Below are 19,218 nucleotides of genomic sequence, written 5' to 3'. Positions count from 1 at the left end.
CGTATTCAAATTCATTGTATATATAAAGGAATTCGGATGTATTCAATTCGGTTGTATTCATACAATATTAATGCAAGAAAATACAGGGATACTCAGCTGTATTCAAAATTCACTGTATTCATTTGTATACAAAAAAATCTCTCCTTCGAAATACAAGCGAAATATACATAAAGAAACACTATTTTACACTAAAAAATAATGAATACACTCGAATATACTAAGATCTGAGATACAACAAATAAAATACACTTAGATCTGAGATACAACAAATAAAATATACTCAGATCTGAGAAAAATTCGATCGATTGGCCATGGATTCCGGCCATAGAAGACGACGGCGGTGGAGGAGAGTGTATTTATAAGGTATTTCTGAGATACACTCTATTTCGTGGTGACTGCTCCGATTCAGATCTGGGATACACTCAATTCGCTCAGATCTTAGATAAACTCTATTTCAAACCCTATCATTGAAAATCCACTAGCCACTCAGCAATACAACAAAACCCTAACTCTAATCAACTTTCACATTGCTTTTTCCAGTGACTGAGGTGGATTCCAACTGCAAATCCACCAGGCTTACACCTAAAAAATGCTCCAATAAATCCGAAAATTCGAACCCCAATGTAGAACATAGTCCAGTTTTTCAAAATCTTCTAAATCACCATCGATGGCAAAATCAGGGACAAAAACCCAGAAATCAGTTTTCAGAAACACTAACAGTAATCATGAATCCATTGTTGAAAAGAGAGAAAACTAATAGTATTTTAGAGAGAGAGAGAGAGAGAGAGCAAATGTTAGAGACAGAGAGAGAGAGTTGTAGACGTTAGAGAGAGGAGGAGGAGGAGAGAGTTGTGTATTTTACCTTAATAGCCAATAAGTGTCATTAACATACAACTTTTAGCTATGGGAAGTAATTAATGCAAACTATAGCTACTAAATATAATTACCTCTACTAGTTTGCCACACCATGTAGATTTTCCTAGATTATTCCTCTATTTTTTACATGTCCATTATATTAAAAATAATTTTTTTCCAAATGTTTATTTTAAAAAATTAAGATAATTTTATTAATTTTTTCTATGTTACTCTATCATTAAGTAAAAACATACAATATTATTAGTCAAACATAAATTTTCAAAGCATAATTAAGAAGAGTAATTTAGTAAGACAAACCCCAGATAAATTTATTTTCAACAAAAATATCAAGTCAACAAAAGAAAATAAAGAAGAATGGAGAGAGTATCTTAATCTTTTACATTATTTGTCATTATATATTTTAGTGAAGCTTTTGCAACTTTAAAGCTACAGTCTCATTACCAATCGGAGCATTTATTAAGTCTTACTAATTAGTACTCCATATTTTTTCTCGACTTATTTTAAACCTCTAAAATTTTACTTCTTTAGTGAGCTTATATGTGTTTATCGAGATTTCTCCTAGAACTATTTTTAGATATAGCTTAAATTTTACTTATTTTATTATGTACTTGAATTATTATTTATTGATATACTTATGATATTTACTAGAATAATTTGGGTAAAGACTCTAAACTAAGTTATAAATATTTAAGCATAGTATAAACTTGAAGTCATTAGAAGATGAAAATATGGGTCTTTTCTAATACGGGTGAAAATAAAATATATTACTCAAATTTTAAATGAATTCAAAAGACACAGAAAATGAGTTTAAAATAAATAATTTCATCACAATGAAAGTCAAGTGTTAAAGAAAGTAATGAAGTTTTGCTTTTATATATTGAAAATACAGTTATTTGAAACTTGATTATTATGTAATTTTGAAGTATTTATCTTATATACCACTAATTTCTCGATGCATCTTATTTCATATTTTTCTTTAAAGAGCGTCAAAACCTACTATTGTATGAGTTTAATTTAAAATCTCTTGGTCCAAAATACTTTAAATCACTTAAGATCTTGTACATGATATATAAATGTTATTTGAAAAAAAAAACAATATTTCAACCATTATTATAAAGAAGCTAAAACTATCTTGTTGTGTTTTTTTTTTTTTTTTTGGTGAACCAGATATTACTAATATATTAAAATATTCACAAAACTACATTTGAGTTTATGGCATTAGCGCCATTCAGTTGTTCATGATTGCCACTTTACAAAAGTAGTCATTTTTTTTTTAAAATAGCCTCTTTGTGAAAGTATTAAAATAACCAGTTTTGCAATGTGTCCTTTCTAAGATAGTGGCCACTTTTGTTAAGTAGCCATTTTTTAAAAGTGACACAAAAATGACAAAAAGTTGCTATTTTTTGCAAATTTTCATTTGCGGTCGTTTTGCAAGAAATGCATTTTTGCAAAAATAACCATTTTATGTTACTTTTCAAAAAATGGCCAATTTACAAAAATAACTATTTTTTGTGTCACTTTTAAAAAATGGAAAGTTTACAAACTTAGTCACTTTTTTGGATTGTCTTTCAAAGTGCAAGGTAGTCATTTTTTTTTTTGTTGTCTTAGAAAAAAGCCACTTGCAAAGGTATTCACATATTTGGTTATCTTATAAAAATAGCCACTTTGTGAAATAGTATCTTTTTCAAAATGTGGGGTGGCGGTAGTAGGAAAGGTTGGAATCGGGGGGGGGGGGGGGGGGAGCAAAGTAGGAGGAGAGAGGTAATGAGTTGGGGGGTTGGAGGTGCGTGTAGTTAGGGAGTTGGATTGGTGCTTCCGTCAAACCAAACACTAGAAAATAAGTAGAAAAACCACTTATTTTCCAAGAAATCATTTTCTAGGAAAACTTTTCTCCATGGAAAACATTTTCCATCATACCAAACACACCCTTAGTTTTAAATTTTTCAATCTTAGCCTTTTTTTTTTCCCCTTCCTTATGATTGTTATCATCATTGATGGGTATTTATATATATCAAGCAAAATAGTACTTATATATCCCTAAACCGAAAAAAGAGTTCATTTCTGAAGGATAAAATCCCAAATTTTACAATTAGACCTAAAATTAAATTAAAAAGAAGTAAGTTGTGAAAAGGGAAGCAGAGGAGGAACAACGACCCACCAATTTGAGTTGTCCATTGTGTGATTTGAGAAAAATAAATGGACAAAAAAGGAGAAAAAAACAAAAAAAAAAAAAACAGAAAAAAGAAAGATGACAAGAAGTAGAGAAATAAAAAATGAAAAGAAGAAAAAGAGACAATTACCTATAAAAGCTACAATGGTAGAAAAGGTAAATAGTTTTTGGGTATGCAAATAAGGGGGCCATGAAAGGATAATTATTTTGTGTGAAGTGGACATTGATATTCTTTCCCAAACTTTATGGAGACTTGCAAGGAAAAAAAAAGTATTTTCTGTCACTTTGGTAAAGAATAGAAATATTTGCCATCTTTTATCAACAAAAAACTTCATTTGTATACGACATTCAGAAGATTCAGGAAAAACGATGATCTTTATCTAGGGGTAATTGAAATTCATAGAAAATATCTGGAGAATATAATGTACAAAGATTGAAGATGATTTGGATGGTCAAATTTATAGCTGAAATCGAGTTAGAACAACATTGAAGAAATGAAAGAAATCTAACAAACACAATTGGAAATTTTTCTTGTATATTTCTCTGATCTATTGTGTACACTGTTGTATCTATTTATACTGCTGGACTAGGGACTGGAAATGTAAATTCTATACTGTACAAGGAATGTAAATAAATAAAGTAAATCTGCAAATTATCCTAACCAACTTTGTCTCATTCAAGTGCCATTTATATTGTATGCTAGAGTGTATCCTAATTATACTATGTATCATATTTGTTGGGCTGAAGAACAAGTAGTTCAGATGGTATGTACCAGGGGCCCAAATTTAATGTGAGCCCAATAACGTGTAATGTTTAGAGGGCCCAAAAGTGTTATGTCCGAAAATGTTGAACTTGTGTCTGTGTCTTCTTGTTTTGTCCGTGTACTTCAACATAGTTAGAAGGTTCTTGAACAAACGTGGAAGATATTTCATCAGCCCCCCTCAAGTTGGTGTCCGGTGATCGGATACCCAACTTGGCAAGAAAATGACGATGAAGAGGACCGGCAAGAGCTTTGGTGAACAGATCTGCGATTTGGGAGGAAGAGGGTAGAAAAGAGAGAGAGATAAGACCACCAAGGAGTTTTTCACGAACGAAGTGACAATCAAGCTCGATGTGCTTGGTTCGTTCGTGAAAGACGGGGTTTTTTGCAATATGGATGGTAGATCTGTTGTCGCAGTGTAGAGGAACAGGAAGAGAAGGTGAGACGGTGAGATCTGAAAGAAGACGAACGACCCAAGAAATCTCAACGACTAAACGACGCATAGATCGGTATTCAGATTCTGTTGATGAAAGAGAAACAACTGGTTGTTTCTTGGATTTCCAAGACACTGGTGAGTCGCCGAGACTGATGTAGAAGCCGCTTACGGAGCGTCTAGTGTCGGAGCACGAGGCCCAATCGGCATCACAGAACCCAAGGACTTGAAGAGAAGGAGAAGAATTCATAAAAAATCCCAAGCTTGGATCTTTACGGAGATAACGAAGGGTATGGAAAGCTGCCTGAAGGTGACCAGTATGAGGGTGTTGCATATATTGGCTGAGAGTCTGGACTGCAAAAGCAAGATCCGGACGAGTGTGTGTGAGGAAGTTGAGTTGACCCAACAGACGATGGTAAACAGTGGGGTTGGGTAGGGGGTCACCAGAAGTTATGTTGAGTTTGAAAGTAGGGTCCAAGGGAGTGGAAACAGGGTGGGAAGGGAGATCGGGATAGTCCAAAAGAAGATCCATGGCAAATTTCCGCTGAGTCACAAGTAATCCATCTGGTAAGTGCAACAATTCCATACCAAGAAAATAACTGGCAATGCCTAAATCTTTGATTTTGAATTCATTGTTGAGAAAAACCTTAAGCTCACTGATTTCTTGTTGATTGTTCCCAGTCAAGAGTATATCATCAACATATACTGCGAGGATGGTGACAAGATTCCCAGAAGACTTGTAAAAAAGAGAATAGTCATTCAACGACGAAATGAATTCCCGAGTTCCCAAGGCGGAAGATAACCTTGCATACCACTGGCGCGATGCCTGTTTGAGCCCGTAAAGGGATTTCCTTAAACAAACTACATGTGAGGGAGAAGGTGGTGTCATGCGTGAGGATAACGCATGAACACTTCTTCATCTAAATCACCGTGTAGAAAAGCGTTGTTCACGTCCAGTTGAAAAAGAGGCCAGGATTTTTTGACTGCAACTGCAAGAATGCACCGTATTGTGGTCATCTTAACAACAGGTGAGTATGTTTCTGTATAATCGATCCCTTCGCGTTGTATATCACCTCGCACAACTAAACGAGCTTTCAATCTTTCCAACTCACCATTTGACTTCAATTTTACCTTGTATACCCATTTGCAGGGTAAAGGTTTCTTACCTGGGGGCAGGACTACCTCTTCCCACGTAGAATTAGAGATGAGAGCTTGGAGTTCATCATCCATGGCAAGTTTCCAACTAGGATGGCACATGGCCGGTTGGTAAGTAACTGGTTCTGTGATCTTCTCAATGGAATGTAAAATATGTTGGTTTTCTGTGCTGAGAAATGCAAAGGAAAAATAATGCAGGGGTAAAGTAGATGGGTTAGGGGAGATAACTGAAAAAGCATTATCACATATAAAATCAGACAAATGAGAGGGAAAAACAGATTTTCTGGTCGATCTGCGTAAGTCTTGCACTGTAGATGACACATCCATTATAAGAGCAGGCGTAGAGGTAGAATGATGTAGAGAAGTATCAGGAGATTGGGGTGAAGAATGAGAGGGACTGAATTGTGGAGAAGTTGTATGTAGAGGACTAGATACTGGTAGAGGGGAAGAATTGCTGGGAGCATCAGGTGAGTGAGATGAATTAGAGAAATCAGTAGGTGAAGCAGGGGAATTGACAGTAGGATCAAGAGGGATGGAAACATTAGACTTAAAAGAACCAGGAAAGAGTTGTGACATAGGCACAGTGTGGGCAAAAGGAAAGATGGATTCATAAAACTTTACATCTCTACTAACAATGACTTGTTTGGTAATAAGATTGAGTACTTTATAGCCCTTTTTTCCAAATGGGTAACCTAGAAATATTCCAGGGAAAGCCCTTGGAGACAGTTTGTCTCTATTAGTAGACAATGTTGACACAAAAACTAGGCAGCCGAAGGTCTTTAAATGTGTGTAACTAGGGGGCTTGTGGAAGAGTTTCTCATATGGTGTGAGATGGTTAAGAACTTTAGAAGGGAGAATGTTAATAATGTGTGTGGCTGTTAACAGGGCTTCCCCCCAGTAGCTTGGTTTTAAATGAGATTGATACATAAGTGCCCTACATATCTCTAGAAGGTGCCTGTGTTTCCTCTCAGCTACCCCATTTTGTTGTGGGGTAGCAACACATGATGTTTGGTGCACAATCCCTTGAGAAGAAAAAAATTCTGTAGGCAAAGTCCCTGACCCCAATTCATAGGCATTGTCGGATCTCACAACCTTAATTTTCTTTCCAAATTGTCTCTCAACATAGGCTAAAAAGGATTTCAAAATTGGGAAAGCATTTGATTTTGTAGACATGAGATAAGTCCAAGTTGTTCTAGAGAAATCATCAACAATAGTAAGGAAGTATTTCTCCCCTTTATAAGTTGGAGTTTTGTAGGGTCCCCATGTGTCTATATGAATCATGTCAAAACAGTCATGTGAAGTAATGTTACTGGTAGGAAATGGTAACTTGGATTGTCTAGCCGTGGGACATATATCATAGGGGAAATCATGGAATTTGGACTGTTGCAAATTAATACCATGCAAATTTTTTAATGAAGCATAAGGCAAATGACCCAATCTAAAATGCCAAAGTCTGTTAGAAGAAGTGTTTGCTGAACTGAAATTCATTTCATTAATGAAAGTAGGAGTACATTCACTAGAAATAGTACTTGGTAAACAAGGCAAAGACTCAACACTAGAAACTACAGGACTATCGGCAGAAAATGAACTAGATTTGCTATTTAAAAAAACTGGGGGCTTGGAAAGACTGGATGTAGATGTAGATGTGTCATTCTTCAGCAAATATAGACCTCCAACAGCTTCACCAAAAATCTGTCTCCTCTGCATTGTATGGCCCTGTATGAAACACCCCATTTTAGTGAAAAGAATTTCTAAATCAGTTTCCTGCACAAACTGACTCACAGAGAAGAGATTATGCTTGAAAGAAGGCACATAGAAAACATTAACTAAAGTAATATGATCTGTCAGACTAACATCTCCTATATATTTGACTGTGACTTTGTAAGAAGTAGGTAAAGTGACAGAAATAGGACTGGGCGGTGATTTGAAATTGTGAAAAAGTGTTTTGTCAAAAGTCATGTGATGTGAGGCCCCTGTATCTATTATCCAGGGGCTTGATTGAAATTTTATGAGATAGGAAGTGTAGGCTGTAAAAAAGGCAGAAATACCAGCCATATTTGCACTGTGTTGTTCCTCTGTACCAGTTCCATTTTGTACTGATCTGAACATATGAATGAGTTATTCACATTGCTCCTTAGAAAAATCCTGAATATTAAAACCAGTAGGTTTCTTGTTCCCATTCATTCTAGTTCCTTGACCATCACTGATAGTGGCATTCCTTTCTTGTGAAGTAGGAATAGGTCCTGAACTCATGTCCTCAACTGCAGTTGCTGCATTTGCTCTGGCATTGTTGAAAGGCTTCTTTTGCTTGTTTGTAAACTTGAAATCCGGCGGGTAGCCTATCAATCTATAGCAGCCTTGTCTAGTATGATTTGTCTTCTTACAATAGGTGCAGAACAAGTTGTTACCAGAGCTGGTATTCTGAAAATTCCTGGGATTAGGGGACTGTTGGTAAAAGGGCTGTGGGTTCTCCTTCTTAGATTTAAAATTCCTAGGATCATTCCATTTGTTGACACTAAAAGCAGATGATTCAGGTGTAGACAAGTTCCCAAAATGCACCTCCCTTTGTGATTTTTGATTTAGCAAGATTGAGTAAGCCTGACTTGTGTTGGGTAATGGTTTCATCATGAGGATATTTGCCCTAATTGTTGAATATGCTTCATTCAAACCCATGAGAAATTGCATAAGTTTGATGTCCTCATTCATTTTGTGATTATGTTCTTTTGCTCCACACTTGCAATCACAGGTACAGTTCATAAATGTGTTGAGAACTCTCTCAATTGATCCCATAGCTTCTTTAATTTGTTGAAATAGTTTGCAACATCACTTGTACCTTGTGCAATGTTGTTTAGGTCCCTTTGTATTTGAAATAATTTTGAACCATCTGGCTGACCATATCTCTCCTCCAACTCATTCCACAGATCTGAAGCTGTCTGTGAATACAATAGACTTTCAGAAATATCTTTTGTCAAAGAGTTCAACAACCATGCAATGACCATGTCATTGCATCTTCTCCACTGGTCAAAGAGAGGTGAGTTTTCATCTGGAATTTCAGATTTCTCATTTATAAAACACAATTTGTTTTTGGCTGATAGTGAAATCAACATTCCCCTTTTCCAGTTGCCATAACTTGATCCATCAAAACTCACATTCAACAAATTCATTCCGGGTGAATCTGAGGCGTTCAAATAATAGGGGTGATTGGGAGGAACAACATCAGATGTTGTTTTCTCAGCAGATCCACTCGAAATCTGACTGGACGAAGTGTTTTCTCCCATCTTGAAGTTGAAAAAAGAGAGAAAAAATTGAAAAACAGATCTATATTTAGAGCTGCTCTGATACCATGAAGAAATGAGAGAAATCAAACAAACACAATTGGAAATTTTTCTTGTATATTTCTCTGATCTATTGTATACACTGTTGTATCTATTTATACTACTGAACTAGGGACTGGAAATGTAAATTCTATACTGTACAAGGAATGTAAATAAATAAAATAAAGCTGCAAATTATCCTAACTAACTTTGTCTCATTCAAGTGCCATTTATATTGTATGCTAGAGTGTATCCTAATTATACTATGTGTCATATTTGTCAATGAAGAACATGTAGTTCAGATGGTATGTACCAGGGGCCCAAATTTAATGTGAGCCCAATAACGTGTAATGTTCAGAGGGCCCAAAAGTGTTATGTCCGAAAATGTTAAACTTGTGTCTGTGTCTTCTTGTTTTGTCCGTGTACTTCAACATAGTTAGAAGGTTCTTGAACAAACGTGGAAGATATTTCATCAAATATCAACTCGAATATGTATTTCACACATAGGTATTTATGGAATACACAAAAATGTACGTGGAATACATAGAAATACACAACTATACTTAAGGGATGTACAAAGAGATACACATGTATACATGTTCGCAAAAGACCGTATTTTATTTAATAATTTTAGTCCATACTTTTATTAGAATTAGAGCTTCGATGAGATGACTTTTACAATACAAATAAAAGCAGTACAAGAAAAAGTAAAGTAAAAAAAAAAAAAAAAAAGGATTAAAAGAGTGGCAATAGAATTACTCAGGATTCTCTTATATTTTTTCTTCTCTGTCACCTAATATTGCTCTTCAATAAGACCTGCAAAAGTTTTTTGTGCTTCTACTTATACATGGTAGAAGTGTTATTGTATTGTAGAGTGGAACGTTAAGACAAACTACGACATTTTTCAATCAAGCAAGCAAATTGTATGGAACCGAATTGGGATAAAAAGAAGCACTTTCAATATTTACTGGAAAGCAAAAGGAATCAAGGCCTTAACATTCTTACGAAAATTTCAAATTTGGAAAGGTATCATTTCCTAGTAACATTGCTCTTTCCCAGCAGATATAAAGATACACCTACAGCACATTAAAAAGAAAATGGTGTCTGGGAGATGAATGGAATCCCTAAACAGTCAAGAATTTTGAAACGACAATGAGGGCAGATGACCACACTGGAAAGGCCACCCTTAGGGAATTTTATAGCCCTTCTCTCTCTTGTCTCTGAGATTGGAAAGGACGTAAGATGATGTAAGTTGCCACATATGCTGATTAAGAATATCAGTAAACTAATATAATTCAGATCACTTTCTGGCTATGTATAAACTTGAGTTAACTGTTGGATATAGATCATGACTACAACCAACATAAAATAGGAGGATGAAATAAGGAAGCACTGAACCAAGAACCGTCCCACCACTGTATTTGTGAACAAACAGAACCTGCAAAGTAGGATGGGCAACGTTGTTACTCCTCAAAGTAATTGGTATAACCATATAAAACAGATTTGGATTAATATAAACAAGAGTCTATCATTTCAATTTTTTAGCGGGGTGTGAGTGTCTCTCTCTTCACTCGGTATCTCTATAAAATTAAAATACAAAACATATAATATAACGTATACAAATACCTTTAAAAAAATTATGAAAGAAAATGTTTTGAATGCACGAGCCAAACAATCCAATGAGTAATGCATGTCTTAGGTGAAAATGCCACCTTATCTGGTAATAACCCAATGTGGTTGATGCTCATATAGTTACTCAGCGCGTTTTACAGAACCTGTTAAGGATTGCCCAACTTTACCATGTGAAACATAGACTATGAGACATAATACTTCGTAATTACACCATCCATATAATGGTGCACTGTTTCCTACAATTTCAATGTATATGATCCATATATTCTTTTTGTAAAATTAATTCAATTCATTTCTTTCAAGATTGCCCAGACCATGAGACATTTGAAGCAAGAGAAGAGATCTATATCCAGTCTTTTTGTAGTGGGACTATCCCAGTGAAGCATCAAACAAATTCGGCACAGAAGTCGCAACCTCATTTATCAAACTCACCAATGATCACATATTTAAAAGGTCATGTTAAAGCTTTGCAAGATACTAATGCATTTACTTGTCAAAAGCCTGTCTATTAATGGAACTATAGGATATCTACATTTAGTCTAGTTTTGGCTACATTCTTCCGGGAAAAAAAAAACATAGATTTCACAATTCATACTAATTAAAAGTGACACACAAACAGCAAATGCCAAAACTCATTTACTGTGTGTATCTCTTTTATTCAGAAACCATATGTGGCTAAATGTGTAGATAAATGAAGCTCCTCACGGTAGTTTAATACTTAGCACTACGTACCACTCAATTCTGTACAACAATTGAGGATAATTACTACCTAATCAGAATTTTTTCTTGCATAATTGTATGGCTAATCTTCTTCATTTGATGAGAAGGATACACATGACCTCTTTTCAGGTTACTCAGTATAGGACAGATGATAGGTAACACAAACTACTTAGTGTAAGCAAAGAAAGATTTTGAAAGCATTGGTATCCTCAAAGCTATAGAAAAACCAGCAGGTATTGTCAAGATTAAGAGATTAGAACCTAAGTTCTCCCTCGGAATAACAGGAGGGAAGGATTTTGTTTTCAGACAATTGAACATGGTAAAGGCATGTTATTACAGAATGCTCAACTTGGCGAGTACCTCTAAACCTTGGCCTTGCCAACTGCTATGGAGATGTAGAGCCCCTTCAAAAGCTCGCAGGTTTGGTTGGATAAATCTACATAAAGCATGCTTCATAAACGGATTCATTTAGTATAGAATGATTGCATAAAACAAAAGAAAGGAAGATGACCAAATGGTGTAGTTAAAAATCTTCAATCTCAAATGAAAGTTATAAGGAGAAATCTGAATATCCAAGCTCACCCACAATTGCAATTATATCTTTATAAATTTGTAATCGTACCCCATATCAAGGTCCCCCAATATACGGCAAAGGTACATAATAATACTTCCGATCATTGAACAATCAGAAGCACCTCGCCAATAACATCCATCAATCCAAAGAAAAGATCCGCCCTGTAATTTTTTAGTTATTCCGCATATAAAAGAAAATTCTTCTTCTATAGCCATGTAATTCTCCATATTGAACTGATGCAGTAGTTTACCAACTTGTAGAAGAGTGTGTCCCTCATTAAGTCTTAGTTGTATCATAAAGCAGTAAACTGTCTCATTTCCATTTTTTGTCAGGTGACGGGTTTGTTGATTACATGTGCCAAAACAATTTAATATGGGTGTATTAATAATAAGTCGTATATAGACATGAAAGTTGGTTGTAAAATTGTGATTTTGTGAAGTCCGTAAAGTGCATTTTTGGTTGGATTCACCTCTAATTCTAAATACACTCTGAAATATATAATTAAATGTTTCTTTTCAAAAGGTAAGAAAGGGGGAGCAGAATACCTCAAATGCTCAACTTTCGATTGCAGCTTGTAAGCATAGAATTACACGTTGCTATTCAGCATCGAAACTAATTGGAATTCCAGCAGTAAGCCTAATGAAGAATTCCTGAGACAAGATTGTGACAAATTTGAGCAATGGTACATTCATAAAAACTACTAAAAAGTTAGGAGCAAGTTAAATTGATAAAGGTATTTATACAAAGTATGCCTTGTCCACAACTGCATTACTCAAGGGAAAGGGATTATTATCGACTCCTTGTACGTCGACATTTTGTTATCCTCATCTACTGCAATCCGTCGTTGCAATCACTAACTCTTCATCGCCTTCCTCTATTACAATAGTAAATATGAAGTGTTATAGAGAAGAAAAAAGAGCCAAACAACTGACTGCTATGCGGCAAAAATATCATCCACTATTTATAAGAACTATAAAGTAAATCTTTCCTAGCTGAATTGTACATATAATTTCTACTGATGAACGCACAACCATGGGAGTAATTTTCTACTCACGAAAAGAAAACTGCATATATACGTTATTGGATTTTTCTGTAAAATGAGACGCCTTCCCACTGACACGCATAAACCTCCGATATAGAGCAAGTTTAACAGACACTATGACTTAGCTGCAGATATATCAAACACTTATATCTCTTATAAAAATCCTACACACATTACAATATACATTTTCAAGCTTATTAAAGGTAAACAATACAAATGTAAGGCAACATGACTTATGAAGTAGAAAGTTTGATGGGATGCAAAGGCGTGCAATCGGAACACATTCGATGGGATGCAAAGGCGTGCAATCGGAACACATTCGATGGGATGCAAAGGCATGCACTCGGAACACAATTCTTCTAGCTTCTACAATTATGGCAAGAAGCAAAGGCTTGTTACTTACAACAATCGGATAAGCCGGATCTTCGAATGAGAAAGCAAGAGTCTTACGGTCTTCTTTACAACAATCATGTTGAACTAACTACACTATGTGATTGCTCTTTGCCTCCTCTTTGCCTCCCTTTAACCTTAATTGAAGCACTGCCAAACTTTTATATATACATTCACAAACTAAAATAATATCACCAAAATTAGAGTTCTGGAACAATAGTATCACCATAATTTAGAGTTCTAGAGCAATATTAATCTGATACAATGCTACTCACCCCATAGAAGATATGATTTTATATAAAAGCCTAGGAGTAACACAAAATTATATTGCCTAGGAGTAACACAAAATTATATTCTTTGCTTCATATTCCTGAAATAAAAGACCTGAAATTTCTTCCCCGTGCTTACGAACCAGAGTGAAAATGTTGTGCGCTTCTTCGATAAAAGTTAGTAAACGCTGATCAGGGTGAGAGAAACTTTCGGAGTTCTTCATTTAAGAACCTGGGTGAAAACTTTTGTCCGGCTCTTGCACAGAAGTTAGTAAAAGCTGTTGTGGAATCAGTGTGGTAGAAACTTTCGGAGTTCTTCCATTTTTCCTATTTGTTGATGATGTTTCAGAATGGGCCATTTTTTTGTTGGGCAATTCGCTGCGAATTGCCCTTCTTTTGGGGCGTCTTTAAATTTTGCACCTCATATTTAAAATCTTTAAATTTTACCCTTCAGCTAAAATTCAATTGTTTGTGGTCGAACCCCCCACTCGACCAAAAATTTTAAAAAAATTCACATGAAAATGAAATTTAAATTTATTTATCAAGCATACACACTTGTTAATTACCAAAATTATGCCGAATCCGGCATACTTATGCCTTATGGGCATACTTAGCATATAATTCCTTCACAAGTTTATGTCAGGTCCGGCATACTTATGGGTAAACTTTTAGTTAAGCCTTAATTAAAAGTCTTTCGTAATTATGCCTTATGGGGCATACTTTTAGTTATGGCATAACTAAAAGTATGTCCCATAAGGCATAACTTTTCCTTAAGACATGGACTTTGTCTTATAAGATAAATTTTTAGTTATGCCTTGAGGAAAAGTTCCACCTTATGAGGCATATTACCTTATGGGGCATACATTTAGTTGTGTCTTAACTAAAAATCTGCCCCATAAGGCATAACTAGGAAAAGACTTTTAGTTAAGACTTAACTAAAAGTTTGTCCATTAAAAGTTTGCTCATAAGTATACCGGACCCGGCATAAACTTGTTAAGGATTTGCCAAAGTTATGCCGGACCCGGCATACTTATGCCCGTGCGCTTCCATAAGGCATGAGTATGCGGTCATTACTTTGGTAATTCCTTAATAAGTGTACGTCGGGTCCGGCATACACGCGACCCAAACCTTGCCTTGCAATTTTTTTTTTTTTTAATTTATGCGTGAGCTGAATTCGAATCCAGAACCTCATGATTTCTGCGTGAACACTCAGGTTTGCAACGCGAAGGGCAAAAATTCAAGACCAGCAATATGAGGGACATAATTTAAAGACCACAAATATGAGGGGCAAAATTTAAAGACCACCCCAAAAGAAGGGCAATCCCGCAAAAAAATGTTTTTTGTTCCCAAAAGGCCGCTTTGTCTACGAGGCGTGCGTTTTCTTGTCCTTTGTTAAGGTTTACTTTTACGCTAGTTCATAAAAGCTACTAAGAGGTCATTGATGTTCTAAATGAATTTTAGAGTCGTCATCTAATTTATTGGTAAATTAGGAAAACCAAGTTAAAGAGTTTTGTCAAACAAAAGAAAAATTCTTTTTAAGTTAGAGTTCGAGTTAAGAGTTCTGGTGATCCCCTAGGGGAGGTTTTAAAAACTCTAGTATTAAGAATATATAGAATACGGTTGACCTACGAGCTTTAATATATTTCTCTTAAGTAGAGTTCAACTTATTTGGTCCAAATGTTATGTCCCTTTTGTCCTTATAAGTTTTCATGAAAAGCTCCAAATATATTCTTCTGTAAAAAGCCATGAAAAGTTATTCAAAGTTTATAAAAATACCCCTTTGCACTTACCGGTCATGAATTTGATCCATTCTTTAATCAAGGTCAACCATATCCCATTTAAAACTTTTTCCTGACTTGGGTTTACACCATGATTTCATTATTGAAAATCATTTTAAGTTACATGAAACAATTTGAGGTCCTTTCCAAAATAAAGGAAAAACTTTTTTTTTTTTTTTTGAAGTCCTTCATTCCTATTCCTTAAAAAAAAAAAAAAAAAAAAAAACACCATTTTTTATGAATTCTTAAGTTTAAAAGAAAAGAAGAGTTTTGATTTATTTCTCAAAAATAATACTCCGCTGTTTCCATATTTCTATTTTTATAAGGAGAAAACAAAATTATAAAGTTATTACTTTATCTTTTGTTGGGTCCAAATTTGAAATAGTAATCGGGTTCCTATCCATTCTAAACGATATACACATCGTTTGTCTAATTCGACTAAGTTCTAACCATGGGTTTCAATATCCACACGTATTCATACATACAATACAAATATAAGTAAAATAAAATGACAAAATGGGCCGGTGGGTTTACTAATCCCACCAACCTAAACTTGAACCATGTTCACCCATGGTTCACCCATGATTGGGCCTTCAATCTCTGTGGTCCGACTCGCTCTAATGCATGTTGGGCTTCCAACGCAACGAGATAATGCGGGGTTGCTAGGATGAATCCGTTGGACTCGTACGAGTGTTCACGCATAGAAAGTAGAGAAAATAAGGATTAGTAAAGAAAAGATTAGTGTTAAACTAATACGCAAAATACTCAAAGCAGCAAAGGAGATTAGTGCACTCAACATATTTTCTAAAAAATAAGCATCAGGTCACGAATAACCAGTCACTCAAGAATTCTTAAGATATGACTATTGATTTTCGGAAGCTCAAATCTATCCCAGTAGCCTATTTAAAAAAAAAAAAAGATAGAGCCGCTTAAGTTGTTAAGGAGAAAAGATGGGCTCCTTAGAGCTTTAAGTTATTATTCACAAACCTCGTTTAGTTCCCAGAAAAAACACACAAGCACTAATCAAATAAACCAACTCTCAAACTTCAAATGCAGAAATATAATTGTTGAAACTCTATGCCAAAAAAAAAAAAAAAATCAAATATGCACATAAGCATCTTTTAGAAAGAAAGGAACAGATAAGAGTTAAATTAAATCGAATGTTACTTCTAAAATTCAACACTTTTGAATGTAAACCCAAATGGACACTTCAACAGGAAAAGTTTAATAGATTGTTTCATAATGGTCAAACAGAACTATTTCATATTGGACAGAGCACGAATGTTTAAGGCAAGATGCCATGAGTGTGTGATTTCTAAACCAGTAACTTAAAACTTAAATTTATCCTCTTGAGACTAACCCTTCATAACTTATCACTGGGTCAACATAAATACAAATAAGCTCTAGCTCATCCACACAAGGCAAGATATTCAACTTCATTTCAAATCTAATACTCAACTTAAAGGGAAAAAGAGCAGCCACTGAAATGATGCCTCAAATGAATGTGGACCTCTTATACTGAGGCTGTCCAAAACTACTGAAATAAGTTGAGTTCAAACTGCAATAGTCCTTTTTAAGTCACAGGATAACTACTAACTTTAGAAAACTAGTGTTTCAAGTTACTTGGAAACTCTTAAGCACTTATGGGGGATATGAGAAATCAATTAGAACATACTAAACCAACTTCAACTAAAGCGTTATCAACAAGCAAATCATCTGATTTATTTTCAAAATCATTCTTGAGCTCTAGAGGAAGCAAATCCTATTGTCTAGTGTCAAACAGAACCAAAATAATTTTAAATCATCAAGAAAGAGAAGGAAGAGTTCTGGCTTACGACAGAACACATTTCATAATTAACCTTGAAAAGACAACATGTTGGAGCAGTGAAGAAGTCAACAAACACATCATTAAATTTTGACCTTAAGAAGTACAAAGGGAATCCAGAATTTTGACTTAGAGAGTTGATGTTTGAAGACACAACTAAACTCAATCCCTTATTTAGTAAAAAAATTAAAAAAAAAAAAAGTACTCTGATCTCAGCCTTGTATAAGGGGTTCTCAATTAGATGATTGACTGATCTTTTTAGGGGAAATGAACACAAACTAATAACTGTTCGTTCTCTTTTAGAACATCTGAAGTGCTAAACAAAGGTTAATATTGAAACTCAATTGGACTAAGTAGTTTCAAACTCTAAGAGGTTTATTTCTAAGCCTTTACATTTGTTTTCAAAACAGAACCAAAAGTGGATGTTTGAAAGGGGAAAGAAGCTTGCAGATTCTTATTTATTGTGGCAGCAAACTTGGCTAAAGTATTTGGCTGTTCAAAATCAATTAAATCTTTGGTACAAATGTGTTTTCTGCTAAGCTAAATGGTTCACTGATCACCAGGGAAAATGCACACTTGCTCAAACCATAAAATAAGCTACCCCTTACGAGAACCACTATTCTAACAAAAGCAATTTTGGAGCTTGAGATAATAAACAAAACGAAACAAACAAAAGCTCAAACAAGCCATGGAATTATCCGTTCCTCTAAACTAAACATAGAAACTCATATTCTGAGCCAAATTTAAATGAAGCCTATCTCTTAGCACTTAACTGAAGACAGTGCTTGGAAAATATTAACTAGTACACACATAATATAAGGATTCCTCCAGGAATCTGAGGGCTACTAGATAAGAGGAAAAACATAATGTGGGGCATTTAACCAATGGAAACTGAAAATCCGAACCAGCACTGTAAGAAAACAGATATTAATACTCCAGTGGCATAATAAACTCTACCACAGCCTATTCTTATCTTTTCAACAATTTAAACATTCAAGCAAGTCAATTGGAGAGAGAATCATTTTTGAATTCAAACATGGTTAACGAACTAATATTCAGCTGTTTGCATAGCTAATGAATCAAAGAGGACTTTTTAACTTAAACACAGCCTTTTTAATAGAGACACCTACTGAACTAGGTTCATGTTCATGTAAAAATGAAGAATGCCAGTATATTATCTAAAGAGCGAGTAAACAGTTTATGCACTTGACATGAATAAAAGGGGGATTAGGCTGATTTCAAGTGAAGAAACAAAGAGTCGTCATTTAAGCAAACAACTCCCGTCTTGATATTAACTTCATATATGTCGATTACTATAAATACATGCTTCACACATATGAAGAAAAGGAGAACTAATAACTCAACAAGTCGAATCTACTGTAAACACACAGAAGTAGTAACTAAGATAAGGAAGTAGATTAGCTACAGCTAAGCTAATCTATGCGAAAGTTAAAACAAACACACAGAACTAACAACTAAGCTAAGGAAGAAGATTCCTTCTGATGTCTTCAACTCTTACTTATGAATCCTTAAAAAAAGGAAAAGGAAAGCGATATTACCTTTTTGTCTAGCAGCGACGGCGAAATCCGAATCTTTTGAAAAGAAAAGGGAAAATCGAAAAGATAAAAAAAGAAAAGTTACCGTTTGTTTGACTTCACGAGAGGAAGAAAACAAGGATCAATAAATTTCTTGCTATAAGCGGACGAAAAATGGCTGAATCTCACGAAAGTATGCTGGAATTTTAGCCAAAAATGGCGTTATCCAGCTGTGGTTTACGTTGAGGACTTGGGAATGGCATTTTGCCTTTGAAGGACTTTAAAATTCTGCGTTTTTTGAGAGAACAACGGACAGAAGCTGGTCTTGGGGAATCAAAGGAAGGTTTGGGCCGGGCTACACAAATAGTTGGGAATAGGGGCTGTTTTTGGAGTTTGAAATCTAACCAATTCCCTCTTTGTTGACGAAATAACCAAATTAAACTTATTTAAAATGAAATTAATAGGAACGATTTAATCAATTAAGTAATCAAGCTTCTTAACTCTAACAAAGTAAGATATTTATTTACAATAATGGATCAATTATAGTAATTAAGCCGTAAATGTCTTCATTTGACAATTTAAGAATACGTACTTAATTAAAACACTTGTTTTGACATAATTCGATTTTTCAAATTAATAAATATACTAAAAGTAGTACATGATTACTTAAAGTTATAAGTAAAATATGCATAACAAATATTAGTGTATTTTGCCAAATGAAATGGAAAAATATCGCCGAAAAAGG

At 34.8% G+C, this 19,218-nt stretch overlaps 1 protein-coding gene and 1 long non-coding RNA gene across 3 annotated transcripts; both read right to left on the bottom strand.

The window, feature by feature from the left end:
• Positions 1 to 3,877: 3,877 nt before the first annotated feature.
• Positions 3,878 to 5,128, bottom strand: LOC132061471 (uncharacterized mitochondrial protein AtMg00810-like). Its single transcript, XM_059454285.1, has one exon. It carries the CDS (start codon positions 5,126 to 5,128, stop codon positions 3,878 to 3,880), a length of 1,251 nt encoding a protein of 416 aa, XP_059310268.1.
• Positions 5,129 to 9,534: 4,406 nt separating this feature from the next.
• On the bottom strand, positions 9,535 to 18,781 carry LOC132059936 (uncharacterized). 2 transcript variants are annotated; one of them, XR_009415817.1, is made up of 3 exons: positions 15,648 to 18,781; positions 12,180 to 13,203; positions 9,535 to 11,496 (listed from the first exon to the last, which is right to left on the bottom strand). It is a non-coding gene; the product is annotated as an uncharacterized LOC132059936 (long non-coding RNA). The 2 variants fall into 2 exon arrangements; XR_009415816.1 differs by lacking the exon at positions 15,648 to 18,781 and having other exon boundaries at positions 12,180 to 12,508; positions 13,080 to 13,371.
• Between the last annotated feature and the right edge of the window lie 437 nt (positions 18,782 to 19,218).

The sequence above is a fragment of the Lycium ferocissimum genome, chromosome 6 (genome assembly GCF_029784015.1).
Source record: "Lycium ferocissimum isolate CSIRO_LF1 chromosome 6, AGI_CSIRO_Lferr_CH_V1, whole genome shotgun sequence".
Taxonomy (NCBI): domain Eukaryota; kingdom Viridiplantae; phylum Streptophyta; class Magnoliopsida; order Solanales; family Solanaceae; genus Lycium; species Lycium ferocissimum.
The sequence above is the reverse complement of the archived record's forward strand: the minus strand, read 5'-3'. Positions and strand labels throughout refer to the sequence as shown.

Coding starts and splice junctions, on each gene's coding strand:
- LOC132061471 (XM_059454285.1), bottom strand. CDS start 5,128: ATGACACCACCTTCTCCCTCACATGTAGTTTGTTTAAGGAAATCCCTT.